The 17,382-nt window shown below is 35.8% G+C and overlaps 2 protein-coding genes across 3 annotated transcripts in view; one reads left to right on the top strand and one right to left on the bottom strand.

The window, feature by feature from the left end:
* Window positions 1-3,317, top strand: part of LOC113518565 (ras-related protein Rab6) — a 49,177-nt gene extending 45,860 nt beyond the window's left edge. The window contains exon 6 of the mRNA XM_026903548.3: window positions 1,304-3,317. Within this exon, the coding sequence (XP_026759349.1) occupies window positions 1,304-1,374 (71 nt within the window). The 3' untranslated portion in view covers window positions 1,375-3,317. The remainder of the gene's footprint in view (window positions 1-1,303) is intronic.
* Window positions 3,318-4,441: 1,124 nt separating this feature from the next.
* The window catches only part of LOC113518490 (neurogenic protein big brain), a 137,300-nt gene continuing 124,359 nt past the window's right edge, over window positions 4,442-17,382 (bottom strand). The window contains exons 3-6 of one of the 2 annotated variants that reach the window (XM_052894212.1): window positions 15,832-16,030; window positions 10,340-10,716; window positions 8,645-8,865; window positions 4,442-7,099 (exon numbers count right to left, since the gene is read on the bottom strand). In XM_052894212.1, coding sequence (XP_052750172.1) covers window positions 6,930-7,099; window positions 8,645-8,865; window positions 10,340-10,716; window positions 15,832-16,030 — 967 coding nt within the window. In that variant the 3' untranslated portion in view covers window positions 4,442-6,929. The remainder of the gene's footprint in view (window positions 7,100-8,644; window positions 8,866-10,339; window positions 10,717-15,831; window positions 16,031-17,382) is intronic. The other variant, XM_052894213.1, reaches the window with a different exon arrangement.

The raw sequence follows: 17,382 nt of genomic DNA, 5'->3' as shown, positions 1-17,382 counted from the left end.
TATGATAAAGTACTAAAATATTGCAGTTAAAAAAAAAATATTTATTTTTCCTTACGTCTGTGATGGTGGTTACTGGTTACGAGAGAGACGTTTGCACAGATAAAAAAATATGAGAATGCGCGTAGAAATCGTCGTCATATTTATATTTATATTAATTCTACATAAACATTACATTTTCAAATGTATTTATTAATATAATTATATAGCGAATATTTGTTGCTGTTTATAGCAACTATATTATCATCTGACGAGCTTTCGGAAAGATTATATAACCTCCTTCACCGAAGTATGGCGAAGACTACTATGCGTACACTACCTTTAGACTGCTAAAGCCTATATACCCACTGTATACAAATTATTGTGACACTACGCCCTCACATTTTGTTTTTATCAATGTGACAGTTTTAATTTGTAAATACCGGTCTCACGCTGATTTTGAATAAAATTTTAAAACACTAAACATTTGTTTTTGTTAATTGAAACAATGTTAACTGTTACCGCCCGATCGATTCCACCTAGACATGGGTAATGCTAGTTAATGCCTCGCAATTGCGTCAACTCACATCACTGCGCTGGATGTATCGACTTCCTTTTTTAAAATTAGTTGGCGTACAGTGCAGTACTGAGAAAAGTAAAAAAATACAAGCACAGAATAATTTTGTGGTATAAAACAAACTGCTTTTATTTTTATCTTTGCTTAATTTTGGCTCTTGTAAAAAAAAAACAGTACAACGATATGCGTTACTCTGTGCGTTGCGGCAAAATTTTGAGTTAATGAATCGGCGCAGTGGGTTGGTTGGCCCACGAAAAATCGTAGAGTTACCTATGTCTAATTCTAGCCTCTCTATACAAACATGTGGTAAACGAATTTATCGATAGATACGTTTTCGCTACTGCATGCATGAGAAAGCAATGTTCGGTGTCTTGGTCTTTCTCATACGTGCGATAACCAATACGTATCTGAGTGCTTACTGCGTGTTGTCATAAAGATTTAAATTACGATTTACGCTACTCAATAAATTTGTATAGAAAACTGAATCTCCGAAACTATTCGCTAGAAGAGCAGTATTCAGTACAAATTTATCTAGTTAACGTAAACGGAATCATAAATTTTTGCACTAGGCAGTCTGTACCTACATATAGATTCCTTTGCCTGTTATCTATGGGGGGCAGCTACCTAATAAAAGTAAAAAAATATTTTTACAATTGCTGTTTTAGTCTATGAAGTATTTTGTATTGACCTCCATAATGTGTTAACGTTTTAATTTCGTGTTAACACTATTCGACCTTAACTCAGTAACAGCGGTGGACCTGCAGACCCAGTCTCCCCTGGGCTCCGAACAGGAAGGCAACGAGAGCGGCTGCGTATGCTGAGCTACCATCTCCGACAATCGCCCCACCTCCACCCCCCTCGCGCGCCTCACCCCCCTCCGCGCAGACCCAGCCGCGACACCCGCACCGCTTCCATCACCGCGGAGCAACGATATTTGGACTTTGTACCTAGCTTACACCACATATGGGTACTCTATTCGACAACTGCTCTTATAAGGGGCGACGTAATGCCATCTTTAAAGATTTTTTTTATTATTATTTGATACTCGTGCAATTGTAGTTTCAAAATAGTCGAAACAATACGTGTGTTTCCCGATACGAAGTGGTGGACGCCCGGTCGCCTAGCGCACGGATTTCCGGACGGATTTTGATCTAGGTTTGTTGACGATTATACGTGATAATTATGTAATATCGGTAACTAGCTCAATTTGCTACGAATGCTTGCCTTATCTTGAATTTTTGATGTTAATATTAAGCAATAAACAACCATTGAAATATTTAGGATTTAGAAATTTTTCGTACTATATTTCAAATATCGAACGTGTATTATTTTTTTATTGGAATCGTAATTGGGTCTTTTCGTCCGGAAATTTCGGGTCTGTACTTACGCTTACCGTTGATGTGAGGTAGTGAGATTTAAAAATAACATCCAATACTATACATATTACACATGATGTAAATGCAGAAATTATAAGGTGTTTCAAAGACGATAATATTAAAAAAAAAAAAAATAGTTATCCATATAGGTATTCTTTGCAGTTCGCCCCAAAACAAATATAGTGTTTGTAAATTTTATATTGTAATCTCTGAAGTAGTTATGGTTAAAATTCTAGATTTTTCGATATAAGACTACCTAATAACTATGCAATTGAATGAACTGTTAAATTAATATTATCTAAGGTGTAATTGTTTAATAGTCATAAAATGTAAATATTAGGGGATTAACACATGGTGAGTGACACAAACTTGCACCGCTCAAACACACTGCCACTTCAGAAGATTCTACTATTCTGTAGTTTGCCGAGTTTTAATTCGAGTCAAGATACCGCTCTACTGTCTCGTGTGTTAATCCCCTTAAATAAATTTCCGCATATTATATTTAATTAATTATCAAATTGTCTATTAAATATGTAGTATGTTATTTTTAATTCTCATTACAATACAAAAAATAACGGCGTTCGTGTGTAGCCGAAATTGAATTTGGGCTTATTTGAGTATATATTTTTAGAGGCGCAACTCGAGAAGCGACGGGGCAAAGATGTGAAATTGGTGGGACAATCTACGATGTGATCGCGAGAAGCAAGGCTTTCGGTGCAATAATTTGTTTCGGGCCCTGTCGCCGTCTCGTGCGAGATTGCAGGTTTTTTCTATATCGAGTGGTCGTATATGCTAGTCTCAACGTCAGGGCTTGACGTGAAAAAACCTCCAATCTCAAATTATGTACATAGTTTGTTGAATTTTATACTGGTATCCACAATTTACGGACGCTGTGTGTGCTCGCTTGTCGTTTTACGTTAGCGATTGTGACAAAACCGCGGTTAGTCGACGCTCGTGTTTAGGCCCGGTGTACACGAGGAAAGTAAACGGTAGAGTCAACTGGTTTACTCTTCTAATCATTCCAAATATTTCACTAATTTTGTTTACTCGTACCAGTACTCAATTCCTCTGCTCTCTGTTATAGCACAGCGCTACTGTGCTACTGTCCTGTTTACTCTCTCGGTGTACACTCCGCTTTAGAATCGCGTCGCACAGTGGATACTCTCCTCAAGACTTGATATGTATAACTATAACATAATAAGGAATTTCATAAACATTTTTACGCAATACTGCAGTATGTGTAGTTATCTATAAGCACAAATAGTGAATTAATTTCAATATTGTAATTATGTTGTCTATGTGTAAGTTTTTGATTGAGGCTTTTCGTATATTTTGAATTTTCCCCACAACAGCTGGCAACAATAATATGTATATTAAATTAAATAAACAAAATAAACTTTATTTAAAAAAAATATTTTGTTTGATATTGTAGCAATTCGGTTAATAACCCTGATGATCATCATTAGTGGTACCGTCTACAAGTCAATAAGCCAGGCAAAACTGCCGGGCAGTAGCAGTGTATGAATGGTAGTATAGTATTTATGGTAGTTTTTAAGCAACTCATAGAAGAAGGTTCTCTTGGTTTTATTTTTTTTTTTGTAACCATGCTATGCTTTTTTTTATTCGCCCTCAACGCCTTTTTTCTTTTTCTTCCTTCTTTTCCCCCCAATTCTTTTCTCCATATTGCAAGTGGCGGATACCACCAATGGATTTCCAAGGAAGGTCGACCTCAAGCAAGCGGCCAGTCGTAAAACAAAATGCCAAAACCTTGGGTGTGCCTTCGGTAATATGAATCATATTATGCCGGCCCCAAATAATTGGGATAAGAAAAAAAAAATTAAATATAAAGAAAGTATGTGGAATTGGATGTTTCTAGAATGCGTGTGAAAGGAATAGTAATGAGAGTAAAGATAATGAGTGAAAGAGATGCATAATACAAGTATGATTGGTCGACGAATGAATGAAGCAAGATGGCGTTACGAGTCGAGTACTGTAAGAGTTGTGGAGCAAATAAATTTATAAAAATTTAATATAGTCTGATTTTCCGCCCACGACTTCCTACAAGTATATAAAATGTATGAATATGATGATGATGATGATGATGCTGTGCGTAGATTAAGGATAATAAGTATCTGTCTACGATATTAGCGAATATATCGCCAAATCTGAACTTATTATCTCAATTATTTTTACAATAAAGAGTACCTAATTTAGTGTTGGTTCCTTAATTTTTCTATGAAGTTTCTCCGTTTTGTGATGATGATAATTAAGTGATAGGAAACTAAAAATCTTTTTAATGGGTACCTCTCTCCCATTCGTGTTTCTTTCGCCATCAGATGCATGTCCTTATATTGGTCTCTTTCAGGATATGGCATAGTAATTACATAGTAGTACGTAGGCATACAATAGCCACGTATGATAGGGCTACCTTGAAGACTCCAGAGTATTTGGTAATCAGGTGTAAACTGTCGTTAATTAGAAATAGGTAGGGAAAAAGAATGAAACTTCAACATTAAAACTGCAATTTAATTTATTGTTTCATTATTTACAAAATGTATTAATGTTGTAATAATTAGTCTCTATAGAAGGTTTCTTATTTATTGGCACAATTATGTGCTATGCACTTTACTTTCAATGAAAAATGCTGTTTTTTTTTTTAAGTTAGGCATTTAGACTCTCCGATTATTGATAACTATATTTATTTCTATGAAAATACGCTTACTGCGTATTTCTCATATTTTCGTAACAGTTAAAAAGATTTAAAGCTATCAAAATAATAAATTTGGTACTCATATCTTACAATAACTGATACTTAAACAATAAGGGCAGTACCTACAATAATTTTATGAAATTGATATCAAATAGTCGTTTTTACAAATTCTTTTTCTAACCAAATTTTTCTATTAGTAATAACCATTATAAGTTGTACTGGAACAAAGTTAATGAGATTTCATTTGCACTATCTAATGTTCTACTTAAAAAAGATTTATTTACAATTTATATATATATTATATAGCATGGAACTACAAATCCCTTTACAATACACTTTAATTTTATAATATTCAAAGATATATCAACAACGTGGTCCAGATTTTCAGAACAGTAAACTTTTAGCTATTATTCATTAACTTCATAAACATGAGGATAGAAATCGTATATAATATAAAGTATAGATCTATAATATAAATGCGAATGATCGAATTAATTTAATTTCATAACTTGGTTAAAGGTATCTTAATTTAATATAATAAATGTAAAAATCTTTTAAGATGTTTACTATTAAATACTGTTTAAATGGCTTAATGGGTTTCTTGGTACATAGATTGAGCAATACGAGAGCATAGATAGATTTTTATTCTCGTGTGAAATGTCGGAGTATATAAACATAAAAGTGGTTATGACAAAATCAATTCATTCCAGATAATAATACCAATTCCACTGCATAAGAAGAACACCGTAGAGATTACACATTATAAAATAATAAATGTACATTAAATATTACTGAAAATCTACTTAATCTAGTAAGTCTTTCAACGATTATAACATAAATCGAGTATGATCACCTCGCCATGTATTTGGCTGACTATTATATTTTGACTTTGAGGTTATTTTGCAAATATACTTAGTTACTATTAGTAAGTAATTGGTAATCATGGGATATTAAATTTTTGATTATTAATAAACCGATGAAGTTGTTAAATATATGTCTCAATCCGAAATCTAGTGAGAGTTAACGTATTTGAATTATCTACTTGAAGAAAGGAGGATTTTATAGGAGTGGTCCCACGTTGGGCGCCAAATGGTAAATTATTGTTGCACAAAAACTAATGTCACGTATCAAGCTTTATCGAGTCAGAGCTTACCACAGTCCAAATCCTTAATAAAAACTGCTAAACTAAATACGTCATTGGTAATTAGTATGAAAGGTTTAAAAAATACTCTATCGCTGGATTTCGAATTATTGCATTAATTATCAAAACCTATTGAAGCGTCATTAAAGTTACCAAATATTAGATAATGTATAAAATTTTATTTTAGAAATAGATACCTAATTATTATATATTTAAGAACCAGTCCCATTGTCATAAAATACGATACTACTTTAAACACAATCTCAGTGTCTAATTTACATTTTGGTATTATAATTAGGTAACGTATAGGTCAGTTATTGTATTCTTATTTCTAAAACGTAGATATAGGAATGTATATATATTTTGTAATTAAATACATTATTACAGTAAATTTATAAAAAAGAGTAAAATGTAACTTAAACATAGTCAAAGGCAAGTACTCAACTAAAAAATAAGGATAGAAAAGATGGCACAACGGGATTCATAGAATCTAGTATAATCTTACCCAATTAAAACTACTAATAGCTCCTAAAGTCTTGGTTGGCAAACAATATTATTCAACACCACTCTCTTTTAAACTTACGTCCAAACTTTACTCCTCACTTCACATGAATTCAATCATTTTAAATTTCTGCTACATTATAGCACACTGCACTTTATTGCTAAACTTAAATCAGTTCGAGTCAACCGTCGACGATTATTCGATTAGATGATTCGAGTTTATACTCGTACATAAGTTATCAAATTTCACTGCTAAACGTAGATCACAGTGTTTGTGAACCATTGTCGAATAGGGTATATAGATGATTCGATTCTATCCGTCGAATAGAAGCGCACTACACTTCACTGGTAAATGCAGAAGGTCTCAGTGTTTGTAAACTTTTGTTGATACTAAATAATTGGCGTCTATTGAAAACGCCCCGCACCACATTTCACTGCTAACCGTAGATTACAGTTGTTCGTGAACAATTATCAACTACAATGTGGCCCATTAGATGTTTCGAGTCCATATATCGAGTCCACATATCGCACTTCACTGCTAAATATAGAAGATCACAGTGTAAGTAAACCAGTGTCAAATGATGTATGACCCATTGGATGAGTCTATACATCGAAAAGCAGCGCAATATTGTGCTGCGAAGGTCGTCGCTAGTAATGGTCTGGGGTGGCTCTGTATGGTGCCCGCGCGTACGTGCCGCTGCCGTATGCGCTGTCGTCGGACGGTAGGGGTCCTCGCCGCGCCGCCGCCGCCCCCGAGCCTGAGCTGGCGCTGACACTAGCGCTGTACACTGATTCGCGACGTTCAGTCACTGCCGCACCTGGAGGTTACAATAAATAACATTAGTAAGTATCTTGATTTCTCGATCTAGCTCACGAGGTTACAGTCTTGTGGGATTTACTTAACATTTTCCACCGGAAAGGGGCACCTAACACAGAGCTGGGGGAGAAGGATGGATTGTTAGTAATAGGGACATTAATTCCTATTGTTAGCAATAAACCCTATCAGGTCGATCTCCACCCGGTTTTCCCTGGAAACTACTGTGATTAAATATTGTCAAATTCGTCGCGATGGGCCGTCTAATCTGACTTTATCCTCACCTATCATTCCACACTGGTGCCCCGCCAGTGTATACCAATAGCGCGGGCAGGGTTACTATTTCATTATCATCACCCGAGCCGAAAACCACTGATATATGAGGAAAAGAATCGTTGGTAACGGAGACTAGTCGTCCCCCACCAAGCCTCCCACTACCTGAAAACCATCGTGGTTCAATCTTGAGGAAGTCATCACGATGGCTCAATAAATTTGATTTTAATGTCACTCCGTGGTGGGTACTCCGTCAGTGTATATCGATAGCGTAGGTGGAGATACCAGTCTATTATCCTTTAAAAAATACAACCGAGAACTTGGGCTCTCCTATCCATCTGGTAACAACACGCATGCATTGTGCTTAAGACTTTAACAATTTTAGCAAGGTTATATTGTTGACAATACCTTGACTTTTTCGTGTAAAGTAGAAATAGTGTATTTACACTATTTCTACTTTATTTTTAAATCAGCTATTTATTTATATCATTTTTTTTTTATAAATTATATGATTACTGTCGTTGTATGAAACAAAATTTTTACGAGCTTTTTTCGGTTTTAGACGAGCGTCGAAAAACTTTTCCGATAAAGTTATCTCAACGCGAATAAGTCGACTATTTTGTGGTCCGTTCGTTCTTCGTGGTTCATTATCTAACCAATAGATACGACGATTGATGGTATTTTATTTGCCCAATGCGATCGCTATCAGATCCAAAGCTGTAAAATATAAGACCGATCCCTACCCAAACTGTGTTACATCTGTATTAGAACGGCTTGATAATAAATGCTTTCTTCGATCGAATAAATGGAGGACTCGGTTTTATTTTATTCGAAATATTTATTTTCGCTACTCTGTAATCCTTGCGTGGAAAATGCTACCAGTACTATGGTGATTCATATACATTATTACATACCATTAACACAGATAAATAATGTAATAGATTATTATACATTAATTGAATTACTATTATTAGATTAAGATAAATTACTATAAGACGAATTTTCGTTTTTCGAATTCGAATTGGTAACTACCAATAACTACTGCGTTGACACATTGGATAACTCTATTATTAAATATAAAGATATATTAATTACTATTTCCCATCATGCAGCTTCTTTGCGTAAATATTTTTAAAAAAACAAGGAGATACGGAACACCATTCGAAATTTAAAATATTATTTGTTTTAAAAAAAATATCAAACGATGCATACTTTGTTTACGAGAAGAGATCTTGTCTTAAAACTCTCTTAAAGCAGAAAAATGGATGAATCTTACCAGCCGGTCCAGGCCTGACGCCATTGACAGCGGTGCCGTACGCGGGTTCCCGCTGCGCATTGTGCGCGTTCTGATTGTGCGTCATCGTGTGTTGGGCGTGCGTGTGTGTGAGCGTGTGCGGGTGCGCATGCGTCGGCGGCCGCAACAGCAACGACTGAGCTGCCACCAGCGGCCCGCCCGCGCCTGCCGCGCTGCTGCTTTTGCTGTACACTGATTGGGACCTGAGAAATATACATAATTTTCATAAAGTACACATATACAGGGAAGTCGAAATCATTAGATTTGTTCTACTGTGTTCTTTTTTCTGGTCGTACTAGTGAAATTGAATATTTTTCCTAAAGAAATATATTTGAAACATAATTATATAGCTATCAAGCTAGACTAGTTAAATTTGTAAGGGAAATGGGAACTCAACATTTTTACCGGTTTTCAACTCTATTTTTTTATACGATGAAGGTAGTTTACACACAAACAAGCATACACATAATACGGTAAATGCTCGCTGTAGCTTGCAAGCCCTTCGCAACAAATGCAACCCCAGAGATGTCACGTGCGTGTTGCCAACCTTGAAGATACCTTAAAATGCTAATTTTGAAGATCTCCCATACTGTAGTCTAGAGTCTGGGAAAATCCTGCTATCAATTAACTGTCGAGATCTAATCAATTACAACATCAAGAAACTGGCGAGAGGTGCGATGATAAAAGGTGAAATCGTTCCATATTCATGTATCTTTAAGAAAATTTATCAGTTTTATTGATAGATCATGCCTTTCTATAAAACAATTCTAATGATTTTGATTTCATCCTATATTTAATGTTATCGTTATAGTTATAGTACCGAACTACCTTAGCTCATGCACCTATACAATATCAGAGGCATCATTCATCATTTGGTTATTAAGTCACAATATTTCAAGACCCAGTAAAGTCACTGCAACATATCTCATCTTTTAAACCTGAATACAGCATGCAAATAAGTGTTGTTTACCTTTGTAGGTAAATTCAAAATCTTCAGACATTTTTTACGAATATGTTATTCACATTATGAATCAATCGAAAAAATAATAAGTACGTACAGTTAAAGCAGTTAAATTTGCAATAATGATGCCAGCCTCTACAAAAACATGCATTAAAAGCAGAAAATGCAACACTGAAAGCTAATTGAAGTTAGTAATGCTAATTAGCATTTCTATTTCAATAGCTGTTGTCAAATATAGCAAAACGCAATACGTGGCGTCGAAATAAGTTATGTAGATATATACAAATATTTCCTGGCTCGAATTCAATTGTAATCTCAACTACATAGTTTTGTATAAAGTTGATTTGTTAATTTTTTTATACAACTTAGAATGGCAAACAAGCTGACGGCCCACCTGATGAAAAGTGGTAACCGTCGCCTATAGACATAAGCAGTACCATGGACATAACAGAGTATACTGTTTAGCCCATGATACTCTCCATGCGTTGCCATTCCTGAGGACTCAGGTGTTATTTCTCTGTACCCTGTAAATTTACTGTCATATCCCACCCTTCAAACCGAAACACAGCCATGCCAACACAATTGCTTCACGGTAGAAACACGAATGGAACAGAAGTGCTCAAGCAAACAACTTTTGTACAAAGTCTCCCTCTAGTTATTGTAAGTCACTGCAATCTGTTTTGTTCGTACAAGAGAGATAGCAGGAACATAATTACGTGTAACAAGATGATCCTTCTGCTGACCTGTGCAGCGTGTGGCGGGTGGGCGGCGGCGAGCGGCAGTACAGCGACTTAGTGCCAGAGTACAGGGGCTCGGCGTTGTCTGGCCGGGGCGCTGTGGCTGAGCAGTACGTAGGCGCGTGCCGGTAGTGATGGTGCGATGTCGGGAAGGCCGGTTTGTCTAAGTCGTCCAGGTCACGCGGTGAGGACGCCCGCGAGTTCGAATTTACGCCGGTTCTCCTTGAGCCCCACTCGTGAAGTAGAGCGCAAGCGATCCCCCCACCTATACCGCCGACCCAGCAAACCCAGTGGCTTTCCCATCGGGACAGTACGAACGAAGGACCCAGCGATCTGGCCGGATTTAACGATGGCATCTGGAAAAAAGATGACGTTTCAATGACCTATATCTAGGTACTTATTAAGAGAATGCATTTTCATTTAGTTCTCAGGAATGGTAACATATTAAGACGAGGTCCTGTTACTACTTTCCATCAGGTGGACCGTCAATTTGTTTGTCGTTTCACAGTGTATAAAACAAAATCATCATCATCATCATCGTAACTGTCTTTAACTGTCCACTGATGAACATAGGCAAAGTCCCTCAACAGGCGGAGGTCCTTATTGACGGATTTTGCCAGTAGTTGCCAATTTTGGCAGGCGGGTTGGCAACCACAATTAGGCTTTTGTGATAGTTTAAGAGAGAAGCTGCTGCTTTTCCATGGACCATTGTCATCATAGATAAATAATTTTGTGTTCGAAGGTTGGACTTGCGGAATACATGATTAAAATAATAATAGGATTTTAGAAGTTGTAGCTAAAAACGCTTTATGTACATATAATACTTATTACAGAACAACAATGAGCACCCATCACAAATTACTTTAAATGTGACAATTTTAATATGCACGTCAAATTTGTACATATCAAATATTCCATTTATGACGACAGTAATAATTGACAAATGTCTCCGACTACCCTATTATTGATTTTTACCGTGAAATTAGTCGTGTAGGTCGCGGCATAGATTAGGCCACCCCTTCCATTGCTGTGAGTGTCGTAGGAGGTGACTAAGGGAGCTCATAGTGGAGGGACGAGCAGCAGCGTCCCTTTTAAAATATCACCAAAGGCCTAACTGCGGTTGCCAACTCGCCTGCCAAGTAACTACTGGTAAAACCCCCCTTATGGAGAAGGCATGTTCAGCAGTGGACAGTTAACGGTTGATACAACAACCCTACTATTGATTTACTAGAGGGGGGAAGGGATTGATAGTAATGGGGCCTAAGAACCCCCTTTCTAGCAATATACCCTATCAGGTCGACCTCTACGCGGTTCCCCCTAGAAACCATCGTGGTTAATTCTTGTGAACTTGTCACGATGGACTAACTGATCTGCTTTCATCCTCACCTATCATCTATCACTGGTGCCCCGCCAGTGTATACCGATAGCGCAGGCGGGGTCACTATTTAATTTTCACTCATTAAAAAAAACCCTATAATTGAATACAGTCGTGAGCATATTCAATTTCTTTTGCATGCGGTGTACAAGTTTTCTATCATCCTCGAAAAGAATGTCGAAACGGAAACGAATGTGCGATGTAAAAACCGTATCCATTGAATTGAAGGGCCTCAGCAATTATCGTACAATAGCTTCGCCTCCCAATATAATAATATATGTGCTACCTGCGCGGTACTTTACGCTCGCGAAGCGCATTTCGTCGAAGATCATCCATGGGATGGGATGTATAGAAATTCAGGTGGCTCATCAATTTAACTGTTGCGTTATAAACGTTCAAAGTACGTTGATTTGAATTTATCAAAACAAAATAAATGTTTTAATGAGCAATGCAGTATACGGTGTCATGTCATACATAGTATAATCTATAGGCAACGGTTATCACTTTTCATCAGGTGACCTTTTTCTATTTCTATGCAACTTAGAATGGCAAACAAGCTTACGGCCCACCTAATGGAAAGCGGTAACCGTCGCCTATAGACACGAGCAGTATTTTAGAGCAGTTGCCATTTTAAGTTGCGAAAAAATATTAGCTTTTGCCTGCAACTTCATACTTTTCCTTCTAGATGACATATTAGATAAAACACTACTTTCTGTAACACAACTGTGAAGACTACATTTCGGTGCAGTAGTGTTTACGTGATATGGGAACAAATATGCAAAAAAACAGACACAAAAATTGTAAAAAATATAGTTTTTGCTTCTACTACTCTTATTAAGATGTATTTCATGTATTTTTTCATGTATATATATATATATATTATCGATATATTTTTTTTTGATGGGTGAAAATGGTATGGTAACCCCGCCTGCGCTAACGGGATACGCTGGCGGAGCACCAGTGAAGGGTGATAGATGAGAATGAAAACAGGCCAGTTAGCCCATCATGATGCATTCATCAGGAATTAACCATGATAGTTTCCAGGGAGAACCGCGAGGAGGTCGACCTGATTGGGTATATTGCTAGCAATGGGGATCTCACTCTCCATTACTAACAATCCCTTTCCCCCCATTATCGATATATTAGCGATAGGGGCATCAGACCCCATTTCTAACAACCCCTTTTCCTCCAAATTTTATTGTATTAGCAAGATATATAAGATAATACTTGGTGGTAACAATACGTGCTCCCTGATTACGGTAATCCTTATTAATATTGTGCATTTTGCTTGTTGCCTATTAACTCCTTAATATAATTAATTTAAAACTTAATGAAATTTGGTATTCACATAATATCTGTATACCAAATTTCATTAAGTTTTATATTAAATTTCATTAAGAGTTTATATAATGGAGAAGGACATAGGCTACTTTTATCTCGGTCAGTAAACATATTTTAGTCACGCAGACGACCTACTTGTTATACCAACACTTTTGTGTTATTTTGAATGACTTACATTGTACTTACGAAATCTTATAACATTAGTTATTTAACGTTTTGTATAAAAATACATATCAATTCGAAGTATTATACAAGACTGTTGATTTAAAGGACGGACATTCATCTCAAACTATGGAACTGAAGATAGCAGTCTACATTTTTTTTTTTTTGTACAAATCACCACTTTTGTCCGATTGAACAGATGTAAGGACAAAAAACACTGGCAGCTGTCCTTTAAGGAGTCCACACAAAAGGCAGGTAGTGCGTCGGTCTTATATCATATGTATAGAATAGGGTTGCCATTCCGAAATTTTGTAAACCAGATAATCAAATGTAGATACATCAGAATTTTTTTTTTGTTTACTTTGTAATTGAAATAATGCAACTTAACTAAGTAATAACTTAGTTAAGTTACATTATGAAAATAAAACCTTTAAACATTTTAAACGTTCCAAACTCAAACTAAACAGAGTTTGTATTATGAGTACAAGAGAACAGGTAGAAGTAGTAGAACTAGCAAATGCTTTTTTTATACATACGCACATATTATTATATATAAAAAAGTGAAAAATATATAAGGAGAATTGAGTTAAATAACTTAAGAAAGGCAGAGCTGATTTATTAACGTATGAAATTAATTTTTTTTTATGAATGATTAATGGAATGGTAACCCCGCCTGCGCTATCGGTATACGCTGGCGGAGCACCAGTGAAGGGTGATAGGTGAATAATGAAAAAAAGCAGGTCAGTCAGCCCATCGTGATGAATACGCATGGAACTCAGCACGATAGTTTCCAGGGGGAATCGCGTGGAGGTCGACCTGACAGGGTATATTGCTAGCAATGGGACTGGTAACCCGCATTAGTAACGATCCCTTCCCCCCTGAAATTAATATTATCAAAACGTACATAGTATTTAAAATGCAAGAACTCATGCATCACTCGTGGTAAAGGTTTAGCCTTTAAAAATGATTAAGGATCAAATTTAAAAATACAGAACCTGTCTAGAAAAAAATTTACAGTCGACAACCCTAACATACAATACTGTGGATACAGATTTGAGTGGGAGTTCATACAGCCACTGTTCCTGTATCTATTGGGTTTCACGTTACGAATAGAGATTTAAGACCTTTGTACTAGACGATAGATCTAATAGAATGGTATTCTATAAACCAAACCTATTAGATATTCCTCTTTTGTATTCTCATCCTTAGGACGTCTTTGTTCTGAATATTTAATCTTACCTACGGTAGGCATTTGCTTTTATTTAATTTTGGAATGATAATTGCGAGTGAGAAATTCATAGTTTAAGTGATTCCAATATTAGAATGGGAGATAATGGGGCCAATTCTGAAGTGTCATTTTCTTAGACCTATCTTTTAACGTAATATTTTAATTTATTTAGCGAAATTACTGATTTATTGACTATCATAAACGAAAATTATAATAATTTTAAGTTCAGTTTACTAGAACATTAGTTCATATTGGTCCTTACAAAAATAAATCGTAGTGATATCAAATAGAAATTTTAATTTTAGAGACTTAATTTAAAAAAAACGGTGCTTCAGAATCGATCCCATTACTTATCAAGGGAACAATAAAAACGCAACGCAGGAGGCATTAATTTTAAACTTTTGATTGTTTCTGCAATAAGCATTCTTTATATATGTAGGTACTGTACTGTAAATTATGGTAACGTATTAATCGATTCGGCGACAGTTGAGTTGGACAATGTGACTGCGTTATAGAAATTCTGAGATCGAATCTCAGTCTAAACTTTTTTTTTAGTATGTTTGTTCCGTCGTGGAACAGGCTAAGGTCGGAGACTATGCTGCCTAGTCTTCAATATGATTATTTGTCTGGAATTCAGTCTAAATTTTTGAATTAATCAAATTAGTTTTTTTTTTTTTTTTTTAAATAAAAGACGTACATATATGTACTCTCAAACATGTCTTTGTGGAGTTACACTCAGAAGGTGTGGGTATCAGAAAATTCTAGCCACTGCTCACTCGACCTATATCTTCATGTATAAGTAAAGCAGCCTAGTAACTTGTCACTAGAGGGAATGACTCTCACACGAGTAGTAGTTAGTAATGAATTAAATCTTTGGTATGTTACCAAATATATTTATGCCTGTACTAATACTAGTATATATTATTATTATGTACGAGTATCTATCTATCTATCTATCGTACGCCATAAGTTTTTGTCCTTATTTCAATTTACAGCCTCCCTAAAAATATCCTCGAAGAAACTTTATGGAACAAGGTAATTACCATGTTACTATTGAAACATTACAAATAATTACCACCTGCGATAACAACAATATAATGTTTTGGGACAAAGGGATATAGTGATGAAGTTAGTTTTTGGACCGTGCTCTACAAAGTTATTTATCTAAGCTCAACGGTTACGTTACGTGCTACACAGAATCGAATCATTTTCGAGTACCTCATACAAACGTCGCGGTTATGTAAAATATATTAATGTTTAGGCTTGTTTCTGCGTGAAAAATGAATATTATCAGTAAACTATGAGGTGTAAGATCGAAAAAAAAATATTTTATCTATGTTGTAAGTATACGGTAATAAAGCTTACGGAAACGAAGCTGGCCGCGCAATAAGCGACGCCAAGGAGTGCGGGCGCGGCGCCTGTCCACCGCCTCTCCATGGCTGCGAAGTACGCGCCAGCGACGAGCCCTGACAGCACCAGCTCTGCTCCGAGCCGCTCCCAGGCTGCAGCCCCACCGCCAGGCAGCGACGCTGACAGGCTTCCCGCGTATCCCGGCACGCTTACGCTGCAATAAATATTTTTATATTAAATAATACATAAACACATAGTTGTATGGCAGATTTTTGTCTTTTTTTAGGATTTAATACTAAAATTAACAAAAATTCGCACAAAGGAATACTTATGGTTAAACTTTGCCAGTCGAAGGACTGACAACGGTGTACCATATAATTAGCGATGATGGAATCATCACCGCACTATATCTTATTTTAGTTATTTATATAAATAAATGTCTTAACAAGCAATTACTAATGTTATAAATATCATTTTGATATTTAGAATAATTTTAGATATTGTTGGTCAAGGGATGTTCAAAATTGGCCTGCTACTAGTCCAAGTGATGTATGTATCACATGAAAGGGTTTCATTTGTACATTTTATAACTGTTTTATTTTTTTGTAGCAAAATTTTTCACTTATGATAGACAATGTGCAAAAATCTCCTTATTTATCAACAAAGTGTAGGAAGCAAAAATTGTAGTATGAAACTAATACGGCAGTAAACTTTTTTGATTGAAGAAAGTCATTTTAGACATACATATATAGATATACACACAAAAAGTACTCTTTTAAAAGTACTTACATAATTGATTATAACTAGTCTGGCTATAATGTTACATAAAAAAATATTTTTTCATCTTTTTAATTATTTTGAATTTGGAACACGTTTATTATTGTAAAAACTTCTTTTGATTTCGCGTCATTTCACATTTTTTTCGTGTTCATTATCAAATTACAATATGGAGTGGGGTGTTACACAAAGTGGGTATGTAGCTTTTATTTTTTGCCGAGGCTTTAATAAATATGTGGGTATAAATTTTAGTAATATTACATTACTTCATAAAAAGCAACATGTATTTTCATTTGTTACAGAACTTTTTTTTTTATACAACTTAGAATGGTTAACAAGCGGACGGCCGACCTGATGGAATGTGGTAACCGTCGCCTATAGACATGAGCAGTACCATGGACATAACAGAGTATACTGTTTCGTCCATGATACCCCCATGCGTTGCTATTCCTGAGGACTCAGGTGTTATTTCTCTGTACCCTGTAAATTTATTGCCATATCCGACCCTTCAAACCGAAACACAGCCATGCCAACACAATTGCTTCACGGTAGAAACACGAATGGGACAGAGGTACCCAAGCAATCGACTTTTGTACAAAGTCTCCCTCTATTAAATGGCTTATGGCTGGACTAGGTATATATGTAATCGAAGTTATAACAATTCTTGTCTCCAACTTATTACATGAAGAATTATATCACTTGACTATCCTATCCTATATTTGAAATCAGAACTCCGCACGTAAGAAAGTAATAAAAATAACGTATAGGTAGATAAAAGTTGAACAACTT

This window comes from Galleria mellonella, unplaced genomic scaffold (assembly GCF_026898425.1).
Source record: "Galleria mellonella isolate WM207_F2 unplaced genomic scaffold, CSIRO_AGI_GalMel_v1 utg200, whole genome shotgun sequence".
Taxonomy (NCBI): domain Eukaryota; kingdom Metazoa; phylum Arthropoda; class Insecta; order Lepidoptera; family Pyralidae; genus Galleria; species Galleria mellonella.
The sequence above is the reverse complement of the archived record's forward strand: the minus strand, read 5'-3'. Positions and strand labels throughout refer to the sequence as shown.